This window comes from Martes martes (genome assembly GCF_963455335.1).
Source record: "Martes martes genome assembly, chromosome: 10".
In the NCBI taxonomy this organism is placed as follows: Eukaryota; Metazoa; Chordata; class Mammalia; order Carnivora; family Mustelidae; genus Martes; species Martes martes.
In genome coordinates, this window is record NC_137898.1 from 30,716,808 (window position 1) to 30,730,230 (window position 13,423).

General features: G+C 35.0%; 1 protein-coding gene across 3 annotated transcripts in view; it reads right to left on the bottom strand.

Moving 5' to 3' along the window:
* Window positions 1-13,423, bottom strand: part of QSER1 (glutamine and serine rich 1) — a gene marked incomplete at its 5' end in the record, with an annotated part of 97,561 nt that overhangs the window by 36,124 nt on the left and 48,014 nt on the right. For all 3 annotated transcript variants that reach the window (XM_080815790.1, XM_080815789.1, XM_080815791.1), the window contains 4 exons: window positions 5,135-5,352; window positions 6,595-6,728; window positions 7,258-7,374; window positions 8,339-8,667. In XM_080815790.1, the coding sequence (XP_080671916.1) occupies window positions 5,135-5,352; window positions 6,595-6,728; window positions 7,258-7,374; window positions 8,339-8,667 (798 nt within the window). The remainder of the gene's footprint in view (window positions 1-5,134; window positions 5,353-6,594; window positions 6,729-7,257; window positions 7,375-8,338; window positions 8,668-13,423) is intronic.

The window sequence follows — 13,423 nt, forward strand, 5'->3', positions numbered from 1 at the left end:
ACCCAATCAATACAAGGAGTTTACTGATGAGATCAGTGGTAGTATTAATGAGTGTTAGTTTTTTGATGCTGTAAAAATGTATGACCTAAATGTAAGAGTTAAAATCATGAAACTCTTAGAAGAAAATATAGGGGTAAATCTTCATGACCTTGCATTTGGCAATGGATTCTAAATATGACACCAAAAGTCTAAGCAATAGAAGAAAAAAAAACAGATAAATTTGGCTTCATTAGAATTTCAAATTTTTGTATACCAGTGGACATTATAAAAAATGAAATGTCAACCTACAGAACAGGATAAAATATAAAGAACTCCCACAACTCAAGAACAAAAGGAGAAATGACCCAATTAAAAAATGGGCAAAAGATCTCAGATATTTCTCCAAAGAAAATAAGGAAATGGCCAGTAAGCACTTGAAAAGATGCTCAACATCATTAGTTGTTAGGGAAATACAAATCAAAATTTCAATATAACACTTTACACCTACTAGGATAGCTACAATAAACAACAACAACATACCAAAAACAAAATATAACAAGTATTGGTGAAGATGTGAAGAAACTGGAACCTCCTACATTGCTGGTGGGAATGTAAAACGGTGCAACTGCTTTGGAAAATCATTTGGTGGTTCCTCAAAAAGCTAAACATACGATTATTATATGACTCAGAAATTCTACTCCTAGATGTATTGAAAAAAAGATACAAACAGATATTTGTATGCCAATGTTCACTGCAGCATTATTTACAATAGCCAAAAGGTGGAAACAACCCATGTCCATCAATAGATGAAAAGATAAAGTGAACATACAAAGGATAAACTTACAATGTATTCAGCCGTAAAAAATAGTAAGTAATAAATGTGAAAAGTGAAAATGTGCTGTAACATGGATGAACCTTGAAAACATCATGTTAAGTGAAATAAGACAAGCATATTTATATGAGATATTTAGAGCAGGCAAATTCATGGAAACAGAAAACAGATTAAAGATTACCAGCAACTGGGGAAAAGGGTACGGGGAGTTACTGCTTAATGGTTACAAAGTTTCCATTTGGTGTGATGAAAATGTCCTGGAAAGAGAGATCTGTGACAGTTGCACAACAGTGTGAATATAATTAATGCTAGTAAACCATACACTTAAAAATGGCTGTAACAGCAAATTTTATGTTATATATATTTGAGCACAATTTACTAAAATGTGGGAAAAAGTGAAATAGAATATATACATTAACGAGCTAACAGATATTTTCATATGACCAATGGATAATGTTATAAAATCATTCATGGATTAAAGATACATTGAGGGGGTTAAGACAAACCAATACATTTTAAAGTAACAAGCATGAAAAGTTGAAAAAGCTACTTCTTGTCAAGTTCATAAAATAAAAAACTTATGAGTATCAAATAAAAATATCCATAATTGTCTGAAAATTAAAATATTTTAATTAAAATACTCCTCCATTTCCCAACTACAAATCTACATAAAGCTGGGTTTTCTTCTTTCTTTCTTTCCTTCTTTTTTTTTTTTAAAGACTTTATATTTATTTATTTGAGACAGAGAATGTGAGAGAACATGAGCAGGGGGAGAGGCAGAGAGAGGGGAAGAAGCAGGCTCTCTACTGAGCAGGGAGCCTGATGTGGGGCTCCATCCCAGGACCCCAGGATAATGACCCAAGCCAAAGGCAGATGCTTAACTGACTAAGCCACCCAGGTGCCCCAAGGGTGGGTTTTCTTAATATACTTTAGCTGAAATAATATATATGTAGAAGCAAATATGAAAATGCTACTCTTCTAACTAGTGTTATTTTAGGAAAATACAGTTGTTAAAAAATATTAATATGGAATGGGTTTATTTTAAATAAATATTTTACAAAGTTATTTTAATTGATACTTGGTAAACATCAATAGATAAAGCCTAAAAAAACCCACAAGTGTTTTGGAATCTTCAATAAATCTGAAGACTATAAGTCTTAAAACAAACAGTACTGAAAACCACCAGCCTATAAATCTATGTTTACCATCAATATTTGGTTTTTTATTTTTATTTATTTATTTTTTTAAAAAGATTTTATTTATTTATTTGACAGACCAAGATCACAAGTAGGCAGAGATGCAGGCAGAGAAAGAGAGAGGGGGAAGCAGGCTCCCTGCCGAGCAGAGAGCCCGCTGCGGGGCTCGATCCCAGGACCCCGGAATCATGACCCGAGCCGAAGGCAGAGGCTTTAACCCACTGAGCCACCCAGGCGCCCCAATATTTGACTTTTTAAACACTAAAATGCTTACCTATTACTGACACCTAGTGGCAACAACTCAAGTTACCAATAAAGAAAAACAAAAGTCATCTGAGGAAGCAGTACAGTGGTGTGCCCATTCAGAACTCAAACCACTCCATTCTAAACAGTAGGCAGGAATGCTAACTGCAAAGATTACGTATATTGCCTTCTACACATACTCAAAGCACTAAATTTCATCTGGCCTACAGAAATGCTCTTTGGAAAAAAAAATGCTCTTTTGTATCTTCTTTATAAATTCTGATGTGCATGCTTTCTAAGTAGCTTTTAAAAACAACACATTTCAAGTAGACTGTTGCCCTAAAGAAGACTTTTTGTTACAATTCGACTTCTATTCCAATAAGCTTTGAGGTGAGCTCCCAAGCAATGACACTTGTAGTGTCAGAGGCCAACCTGGCCATCAACCTCAGTAGCACCCCCAATGCCCAATTCATCATTCACGTTCAGTCTGAATTTTTTTTTTTTAAGATTTTATTTATTTATTTGAAAGACAGAGATCACAAGTAGGGAGAGAGGCAGGCGGAGAGAGAGAGGGAAGCAGACTCCCTGCTGAGCAGAGAGCCTGACGTGGGCTCGATCCCAGGACCCTGAGATCATGACCTGAGCTGAGGCAGAGGCTTTAACCCACTGAGCCACCCAGGTGCCCCATCAGTCTGAATTTCTTATGTGTCCCCCTCTTCCACCCCTACTGCCACAACTAAGGTTCAGACTTTCAATTATACCTGAACTATGAGGTCTTATAATTCAAATTCCAATTTCACCATGTTTGCTCCCTACTTAAATCCCTCCAAGGGACTCTTCTGGGCTTACAGGATCCCAGGCTTTTCAGCTTTAACTTGGCATATGTGGCCTTCTGTTATCATCTTTTTCTGCCTACCTCCAACTTTATGCTCCAGAAGAAAAGTCACCATTTTTTTTCTGGAAGGGCCAGGAGCAAACATTCTAGGCTTTAATGGTCATATGCTCTCTGCAGCAATGATTCAAAATCTGCCACCTAGTAGAAAAGCAACTATCTGAAAATATGTAAATGAATTCGTGTTTCAGTTAAATCTTTATTTACAAGAATAGACTATTGGTCAGATTTGACCCACTGGCCACAGTTTGCCAACCTCTGCCCTAGACTGAACTGCTTTATCTTTCTTGCATATATTATACAACAAGTTTGATGGCTAATGGAATGTGTGCTGGTACACTCTCATGTTTTACAACTATCTCAAATTCAGTTTAGTTTTGTTCTTTTTTAAGATTTTATTTATTTATTTGAAAGAGAGCATGAGCAGGGGTAGAGGGAGAAGCAGACTCCCCTGCTAAGCAGGGAGCCTGATGTGGGGCTCAATCCCAGGACCCTGGGATCATGACCTGAGCCGAAGGCAGACCTTTGACTGACTGAGCCACCTAGGTGCCCCTCAGGTTCAGTTTCTAATAAAGTAAATACAACTATTATCTATATCTGTATCTACATCTAGCCTACAAAAATGCTCCTTGGTATCTTCAACAGTTTTAAGAGTAAAAAAAGTGTTCTAAAATAAAAAGTTTGGTAACTGCTAGACTCTTAATCTCACAAAACAAACTGAGGGGTGCTGGGGGTAGGGGAGTAGGGAGAGGGTGGTTGGGTTATGGACACTGGGGAAGGTATGTGCTATGGTGAGTGCTATGAAGTGTGTAAACCTGGCGATTCACAGACCTGTACCCCTGGGGATAATAATATATTGTATGTTAATAAAAAAGAAAAAACTAAAAAAATATATAAATTAAAAACAAACAGTTTGGTAGCTGCTGATCTATTTTAACCTTTTCTTTTCTTTTTTTTTTTTTTTAAAGATTTTGTTTATTTATTTGACAGAGATCACAAGTAGGCAGAGAGGCAGGCAGAGAGAGAGGAAGGGAAGCAGGCTCCCTGCTGAGCAGAGAGCCCGATGTGGGGCTCGATCCCAGGACTCTGGGATCATGACCCGAGCCGAAGGCAGAGGCTTTAACCCACTGAGCCACCCAGGCGCCCCTATTTCAACCTTTTCATTTTATAAAAGAGAAAACTAAGGCACAGATAGGGTACCTTGCTTAGTCAAGGGCAGCTGGTTGGCTAGGGGCAGATACAGAGCAGTATGCATGATATTATATAATTAATAAACATATTCCATATACACCTAAGTATATATTATATATATATTTCTATACCCTATTAGTTTCAGAGTACTAATTACATGCCCTATTAGTTAATACCCTATTAATTATAGTATCAGAGTTAATAGTTTCTTCTAGCATAAACATGGACTCAGAAGTTTAGAACGACAGGGGCTCCTGGGTGGCTCAGTGGGTTGAAGCTCTGCCTTCGGGTCGTGTCATGATCCCAGGGTCCTGGGATTGAGCCCCGCGTCGGGCTCTCTGCTTGGCGGGGAGCCTGCTTCCCCTCCTCTCTCTCTGCCTACTTGTGATCTCTGTCTGTCAAATAAGTAAATAAAATAAGAAGTTTAGAACGACATGACTTAGTATAAACTATGTGATCTAATAATCTCCATCCCACCCAGAGAGGTGAGATAACTGGCATGGTTAGAACTCGCAACAGTCTTTCAGTTCACTGCTTCTTCTACTTTACAAGGTTGTATGCGTGGGCAAGCCGTGCTTTCAATTAGTGCTCAGGCAATGTGAATTTGTGTTTGTATGCAGGTATACAGGTATGGATGTATTTATTTTTTGAATTTATTTTTATAAAAGCCTAACCCGAACTTAATTAGGTAGGTAAATCCCCCGAAAAATAAAACAATTTTGAGTTGTGAGCATCACCGCTTCTCTCTGTTCATGCTGACAGTCTCAAGTTATTGAGGTATTCATTTCATGGAGAACTTACCCTCCTCATCACTACTACTAGAATGGATCTCAGGAGAGGAGTCAGACTGGGATGACGAAAACTCTTCTTTCCACTTCTTCCGTTTCTTTGGTGGTGGCTCAGCCTTTACTTTCAGCTGTTTAACTTTGGGTTTCATGGAAGGGGCTTTTGTAGTTGTAGATTTTGGTGTTGGAGGATCGGAAGTTTTGTTGCTACTACTTGGCTTAGCCTGAACAGTTCTGCAATGTTACAGACACACTTCATTAACACACTGAAATCTTGTCAGATTAAAATAAATGAGACCAAAAATGAGTAACACTAGTGAAGAAAAGTATATTTAATTACTAACGCCTCCAAAGTGAAGTCCAAGTCCTATACATCGCCAATGAAGACTCCCCCCGCCGAATCCTCTTGAAATACATTCTAACCACTGACATTCAATATTCAGTCACTAAAGGACTATTAATTCAACTTCGATTTCTCTCTCTTCACTCCTTCTTTCCCTTTATGAACTCATTTCCCTGTGGACAAGGCCATATAACCAGTGACCAAAGGCTTTGGGAAGTAATGTAAGATACACCCTGGATAGCCATATCCAGCCTTGACCATCTGAAACCCTTAGGTGGAACCAGGATGTTTGGATGTGGAGACCCAACTATCCTTGTCCTAGAGCCCCTCAAGATTTGCTGTATTAGCTCTGGAGAGTTGAATGGATAAAATCTCATCATCAAAATAAGGTACACTGCTTCCAGTAAGTTGGAATCTTAATCAAGCTAGACTTTCCCAGCTCTAGATTGAGACTGTCTAGGGTCATGGCCCTCTTCCCATACAGATCACAGGAATGTGGCCAGGTCATCTGTCTTCCAGATTCATGTTCCAGATAACCCAGAATCACAATAATTAATATATGATGATAATTCTATTGTATACTTGCTTAGTAGTGTGTAAGTCTTACAGTTTTTCCTCAAAAATTTTTTTTCATTTAAAACTGGACACTTCAGCATTTTATGGATAAAAAGGGGGGCTTCAAAAAAGGTTGTGCTACTCTAGATCACAAAGAGCTGGACTCAAATCTTTTGACTCATCCATTTTTCCCCCCACTCTATTAGGGTGACACCAAAAGGACTCTGGGAAAGAAAAGAGTGCCCGTCCCACCAAAGACAGTCATGAGCTTTATAGCCCCTCTCTCATTACACCAAAAGGAATCACTTATTACAGCAGACACTGAATTTTCAGACTTGTAGATGATAAAAAAAAAATTCAGACTCTTTAATTGATGTAATTCTCTATATAAAACATTGCCAGGGTGCCTGACTGGCTTGGTCAGAGGAGTGTGGGACTCTTGATCTCCGGGTCATGGGTTCAAGTCCCATATTGGGTATAGAGATTACTAAAAAGAAGATAAACTTAACAAAATTGCATTGCCAAAAATAAGTCTTCCAATAATTGCTACATACTATATTACATACAAAAATAAATACCTGATAGTTTGTGAAGGCTTACTTCGTGGCTTTTTGGAACACACTCTGACATACTCCTTTTTGTTTGTGTTTTCAATGAACTTCACGTATATCTTTTTGTATTTACTCTTTGCCTCTCCAAAATACCCAAGGTACTAAGGAAAGAAACACTCTGAATTACATACTTAAACATTCTGAACATAAAAATTTGTTGGCTTCACTATTATGTTGCTATCCTCTAAGTTTTTCAAATGCAGCTCTGGCCAGGCTACTTTTCACCCTCAATAAAAATGACTTCAGGCTTATTCTTAACTGCAAACCCATACACAGACGCAATCTCATTTGGCTAATTACCAGATGTTACTTACTCGATGCTATTAAGTAACTACATTAAGTACGAAAGAATCATTTCTGTAAGTCTTCTGGTAAAATCAGGATGTTTGACTGGCAGAATAATCAATATAAAGCCTCTGAGTCCATATGAACTCTTCATAGACTAATAATAATAATTTAAAAAGCCAGGATTTACATACTGATATCAGACTATCATATACCAAATTTTATGCTATTATCAGAAATGTTCAATATAAATTACTTTTAAATTTAAATCATTCTGTATTTTCCTAGGATCACGATGCTGTCAAAAAAACCAGGAAGATGAATATAAACAAGCACTCTACTTACACTATTGGTAGCAGCAAATTCTCTTTGTCCATCTCGAATTTCAGGAACAAATTTCTGTAATAAAGCTTTTTGTACTTTCCAAATAGCTGGGGGTTCTTTTCCTGTTTTTAAAGCCTCCTGTAATATGCAGAATTAATTATATTTATATAAACTGACAACAAATTCTAGATTTATAGAATCTTAGAGCTGAAAGGAAAATTAAAGACCTATCTAGCTAAACTTTTGTTTTTTACCTACCTGAACTTTTGCAACAATTCTTATAAGCTTGCTATTCAGTCTCTGCTAAAATTCTTCCAGAAACAGGGAGGACACCAACATGCACAGTAGCCAATTACTCTTTTGTGTAACTGTTGGAAAGTTTTCTAATGATAGTCATACATAAATTGACACAATTTTTAGAGTATGTATGTATTCAAAAAGACCAGAAACAAATATGCTAAAATATTAACAGTAGTTAATTGTGAATGGAAGGCATATAGGTAATTTGAAGGTTATGTTCCTCATTTATACTTTTTAATGCCATTCCTCTCTGCCCTAATTAAAAAATCAAAAGCAAGCAAACAAAACCCCAAGCCCCCCCAAATAGGTTTCTGAAACCTATTTTTTAAAATGTCTTAAGTTTTCCAGTATGAAATTTGACATTCTACCTACGATTCTACAATTTGCAATTATGAAAATATGTCAATTCTATGTTTACATCATATTTCTCTTATTTTCTTTAAACTCTTAAATGAAAAATTCATTTTCTCCAAACTCCTAACAATACAATGAGTTGGGAGCCTTGAACAAAATTAACATTTCAAAACAGCTCTAATTACTAGTTCCTAAATGCAGTATAATGACTAGTCAGAAATACCTAACACTCAGATAGAAGTCAAAATTATTTTAAACTGCTTTCTTTTTCAAAATATCTGCTAGTTTGATTTTATTATTTAACAATTATAACTTAGAATAACTATCAAAATATAACTTTTTGCAATTCAAGCTAGATCTTACTACTAAAGTCATTATGAAGGGTTATTACATAAGGACACACCCACTAAACTATGACCTTGAATATACCTGTGAACATTCAAATCACCTTAAAAGTCTCTATGTCTTCTATCTTCACCACAAATTCATCACGCTCTCTGTACTGGCCTTCCCCTCCACTTTCTGTGTTTTCCTCATCTGTAAAACCTTCTATGGCAACAGTGTCCTGTCCTTTTGCAAACTGGTCTGAAGGAAGACCATCAAGTTCGCAGGGCTTTGGGGGTTCTGTAGAGTTTACATTTTCCAGGGTATTTACTGCAGATGAAGTAGAGCAGGGAGGTTCTTGCTTAACTGCACCCACAGTGGTGGAGGATGTAGTAGAAGTACCAGTAGTATTGGCAGTTGGGCTAGTAGTTGCCACCCGCAGGGCTTCTGAAACTAGATCAAGCAAATGCAAATCAGTAATACAGATAAACATTCATTTGTTCTGAGTAAAATCTGAACAGTTTAAAAAGAAAGACTTGATTGCTTTTACCATCAAATTGACACAATGAATACTACAATAAGAAATTAAAGAATGGCTGTTAATTTCCAAGAATCAAAGTGATGGAATTACATCTGGATGACAATCAGACTGAGCCTCCATCAAGCTACACTTTCCCCTAAGTCCATTAAGTAGCACAAAGGTATTTTAAGTAGCGACACAAAAGTGATGCAAGATAATTAAGGGTCAGCTGACCAAAGCTGTGAAGAATTCGTAGAAGAAAAGCCAATCTGATGAAGGAAGGGAAAACAATACCCAGCATACTTTGAAAAAGCCTTAAGAGCTATTGAAATAAAAAGGATTATAAAATAATATGAAAAACTGTATGCTAACAAACAACTTAGATGACATGGACAAATTCCTAGAAAGATGAAAACCACTGAAAAAATCTCCAGAAGAAATAGAACATCTGAATAGACCAATAAGTACAGAGAATAAAAGCAATTAAAAAGTATCCCACAAAGATAAGCACAGGCCCACATGAGTTCATCAGTAGATTCTACCAAGAGTTAAATAAGAATGAATACTAATCCGTCATAAGCTTAAAAAAAACAGGAGTAAGCACTCATTTTATAGGACTAAATATTATTCCAATAGTTAAACCTGACAAAAACACCATGAAAAACCATAGGACCATTATCTCTTATGAATATAAACACAAAAATCTTCAAAAACATAAGCAAATCAAACAACATATAAAAAGAACTACACATCATGACCAAGTGGTTTTATCCTAGAAATGCATACTTAAACAGCAATCAATGACCATGTTATGAACAAAAGACAAAAACCACAGGATCACCTTACTAGATGAAAAGAAAGAGCATTTGGCAAAATTCAACATCATGAATTTAAACACTTGTGATAAAAACACTCAACAAGCTAAAAACAGAACGGAACTTCTTCAACCTGATAAAGGGCATCTACAAAAAAAAAAACCCTGACATCATACTTAAAGGTAAAAAACGAGATGTTTTCCCCTCAGAAAGATGTCTGAAGAAATAAAACAATATTTGCAGATGACATGATCTTGTATACAGAAAAGCCTAAGGAATCGCCTAAAAAAAACCTACTAGAATTACTAAGTAAATTCAACAAGTTTTCAGGATACAAGATCAATATATAAAAATCAATCGTATTTTTTTTTTTTAAGCAAGCTGTACATGCAACCTGGCTTGAACTTACAGCGAAAGGATCAAGAGTCGCAGGTTCTACCTACTGAGCCAGCCAGATGCCCCCAACTGCATTTCTATATACTTACAATGAACCATCCAGAAATTAATTTAGGAACACATTCCATTAATAACAGCATCAAAAAGAAGAAAATATTTTAGAAAAGAAGTGCAAAACTTATATTCTGAAAACTACATTGTTGAAAGAGTTCTAGTGTACAAAAGTCTTATTATCCAGGAGGAGAGTTAAGATTATTAACAGATTTTGAGAAGCAGAAAACACTGAAATTCCTATTATAACCAGGAAAAGAAGAGAAATATTTCATCAAAATAATCAGGGGTTGGGAGAATAGATAAAGATAGGAATGAAACAAAACTGACCATGTATCAATGATTATTAAAACTGAGTGATACATAAATTGGTTTAATTCTAAGAATCTTTTTGTTCATATTTGAAAATGCTCATAATAAAAAGCTAACCAAATATATTTTTTAAAAAGAATGTATAACTTTCAAATTAGTAGAGGAAAAATGTATCAATATTGTACAATGCCCTTTTTATGAAGCTTTAAAATAAGCCAAACAAAAGTACAGTGTTCAGGTATAGTACAGCATAGTATAGTATAATATAGTATAGACATAAGGGTTATTAAGAGGTATAAATTTCAGTTATAAAATAAGTCAGAGACAAAAACTACTGCAGAGGGAATACGGTCAATAATATTTTAACAAAGTCATACGGTGAAAGATCAAGAAGTATATGTTGTTGAATCAGTAAGTTGCACCCTGGAAACTAACATAACCTTCAATGTCAACTATACTTCAAAAAAAAAAGTCTAGATAGTGCTGAGGGATGTATATATGGGTGGTAAATTTATAAAAGAAAAGCAACTCAGATATGGTTAGTTCTAGTGGTTTTAAGTTGGGTTAATTTAATATTCAATTTATTTTTGTACTTTCTTGTTCTCTAAGGAGTAGCATTTAACACTATAAATTTTCTTCTTTGTTCTACACTTTTGGAGCATCCCATTGGTTTTGAAATGTAAATGTTCCACTGTCCTTTCTAAGTGGCTTATCATTCCAGTTTTGGTTTCCTTTTAAAACTTGAGTTATTTAGCAGTTTTAAAAATTTCTTTGTCCCTTTTTCCCCTTTCAACTATTATCTTATAAAATTGCTCTATTTTGGTGGTCAAGGTATACGGCTTAAGTAAGGTTTGCATTTTCACATTTTACGGGAATTTTATGTGTGTTTTTCTTACATGTTCTATATTTCTATAGAGTAGTGATAATTCACAAGAAAAAAAAATTCTGAAAGAAAGAAAGCAGAGATATGGAAAAATATACCAAAACAGTTAACAATAAAATTAGTATGGTAATATTAAAAACAGAAGTGGGAAATTAAATTAGTAAGAAGAGATTTTACAGAAAGGAAATTGAACTTAGTAAAATTTTATGTACCTAATCATGTGGGTTCATAACATATCAAGTAAACAGTATTAGAAAAACAATCAAACATATTTCGAAACTTTAACACACCTTTTTCAGGAATCAACAGATCAAGCAATCTAAAAACAAATAAGGATAGGGAGGATTTTAAAAACTGTTTATTATTAATAATTTCAAATATACATAAAAGTAGAGAATACAAACCCTCAAATACCATAACCCAGCTATAACAGCTACAAACATTTGGTATACTTTTATCTGTCCATCAACCCCTTTTATATTTGCTGGGACAGTTTAAGGCAAATTCTAGACCTGTCATTTACCTCCAACATACACATATACATTTTCTTACATAACCTAATGTCATTTATTACATTAAACAAAAACCAAAGAGATACAAAGGATTTGAACAGCATTACCAAATAAAATCTGCTAGCACTTGGTATTCATGGAATATTTATACAAATTGACCATTTACCAAGGCACTAAAAAATTTTCATAGATTTTCAAAAGCAGGCATTATTTAAGCATTCCCTTGACCAAAATACAGTAGGGTCATAAATTAGTAATAAAAGAATACCACTATCACCACCATCAAAACCAGAAACCTACCAGGAAACAGGTAAAACCCTACTTTTTCTTAATAACTCTTGGGTTAAAAAGGAAATCAAAACTGAAATGACAAACCATTTAGAAAGGACAGTAAGAGCATTACAAATTGAAACTAGAGGCATAGATAAAGCCCAGGTACAATGAAGAAAACTTATACTTTAATGCCATTCATTAAAAAGCAAGGATATATAAAAATAAACTTAAGTATTAAACTCAAGAAGCCAGAGAGAAAACATTAAACTGAACCTAGGAAGATAGGGAAAAAGAACTGATTAGAGAAATTAAGAAAAATTGAGTTAAAAAAATGAAAATAGGAGTTAAAAAAAGTACACTGGTTCTTTGAAAAGAACCATTAAATAGGCCAACTTTTCACAGAACGGTAAGGAAAAAGATTCAAACACATTTGGAGCAAGAAAGAGAACATAACTACAGAAAAAGGGGAGACTAAAAACTTAGAATGCTATGTACAACTTTATAACAACAGATTAAAAAATTTAAATGAAAGGGATGATTTTACTAGAAAATATACCTTTTAAAAAATTGATTCAGATAGATTAAACTACCTCAGGAAAAAACTGCAAAGTCCCAGACATATTCTTAGAAAGTTCTACTAAATCCCTATTTTATGTGGTAAACTTTTTCATAGCTTAGACAAATATAGAAATTTTCCCAATTCAGTGTATAAAACCAGCATATTGCTGAATATAAAAGTAAACAAGATTAAGACAAAACCAAAACCAAAAAAAAAAAAAACAACAACAAAAGATCAAGACAAAAATCACTATCAGCAATAGTCTCATTTATGAAACTAGGTATAAAAATCCCAAATAAAACAGTAGCAATTTAAATCTTGCAATGGATTAAAATAATTAATCATGACCAAGGAGAACTCATGGTAGACTTTTCTTAGAAAGGTTCAACATTAAGAAGTCAAATAAAAGACTGGGGTGCCTGGGTGGTTTAATAGCTTAAGAGAGACTCTTGGTTTTGGCTCAGGTCCTTATCTCAGGGTTATGAGATGGCGCCCCTCCACCCCCTCCACGGGCTCTGTGCTCCATGCGGAGTCAGCTTGAGAGTCTCTCTCTCCCTCTGCCCCTCCCCAGCTTGCATGCAGGCTCTCTTTCTCTAAAATAAATAGGTAAATTAAAAAAAAATCAAATAATAGATTAATGTGGAAAAGCAGGTTTATCAGAAGCTCAAAAAAGCATCTGACAAAATTCAATATCCACTTTAAATTTAAAAAAGTAAGAACTTCAAAACAGAAGGAAATTTTCTTAAAGAGTATACGGTACTAGAAACTGACAACAAATATAATTCATAGTCAAACACTGCATATTCTATTTCATACCAAGGAGGACATCGGGACGCTTGCTCTCACTGCTACTATTAAGCAGAGGCTGAGGCGCCTGGGTGGCTCGGT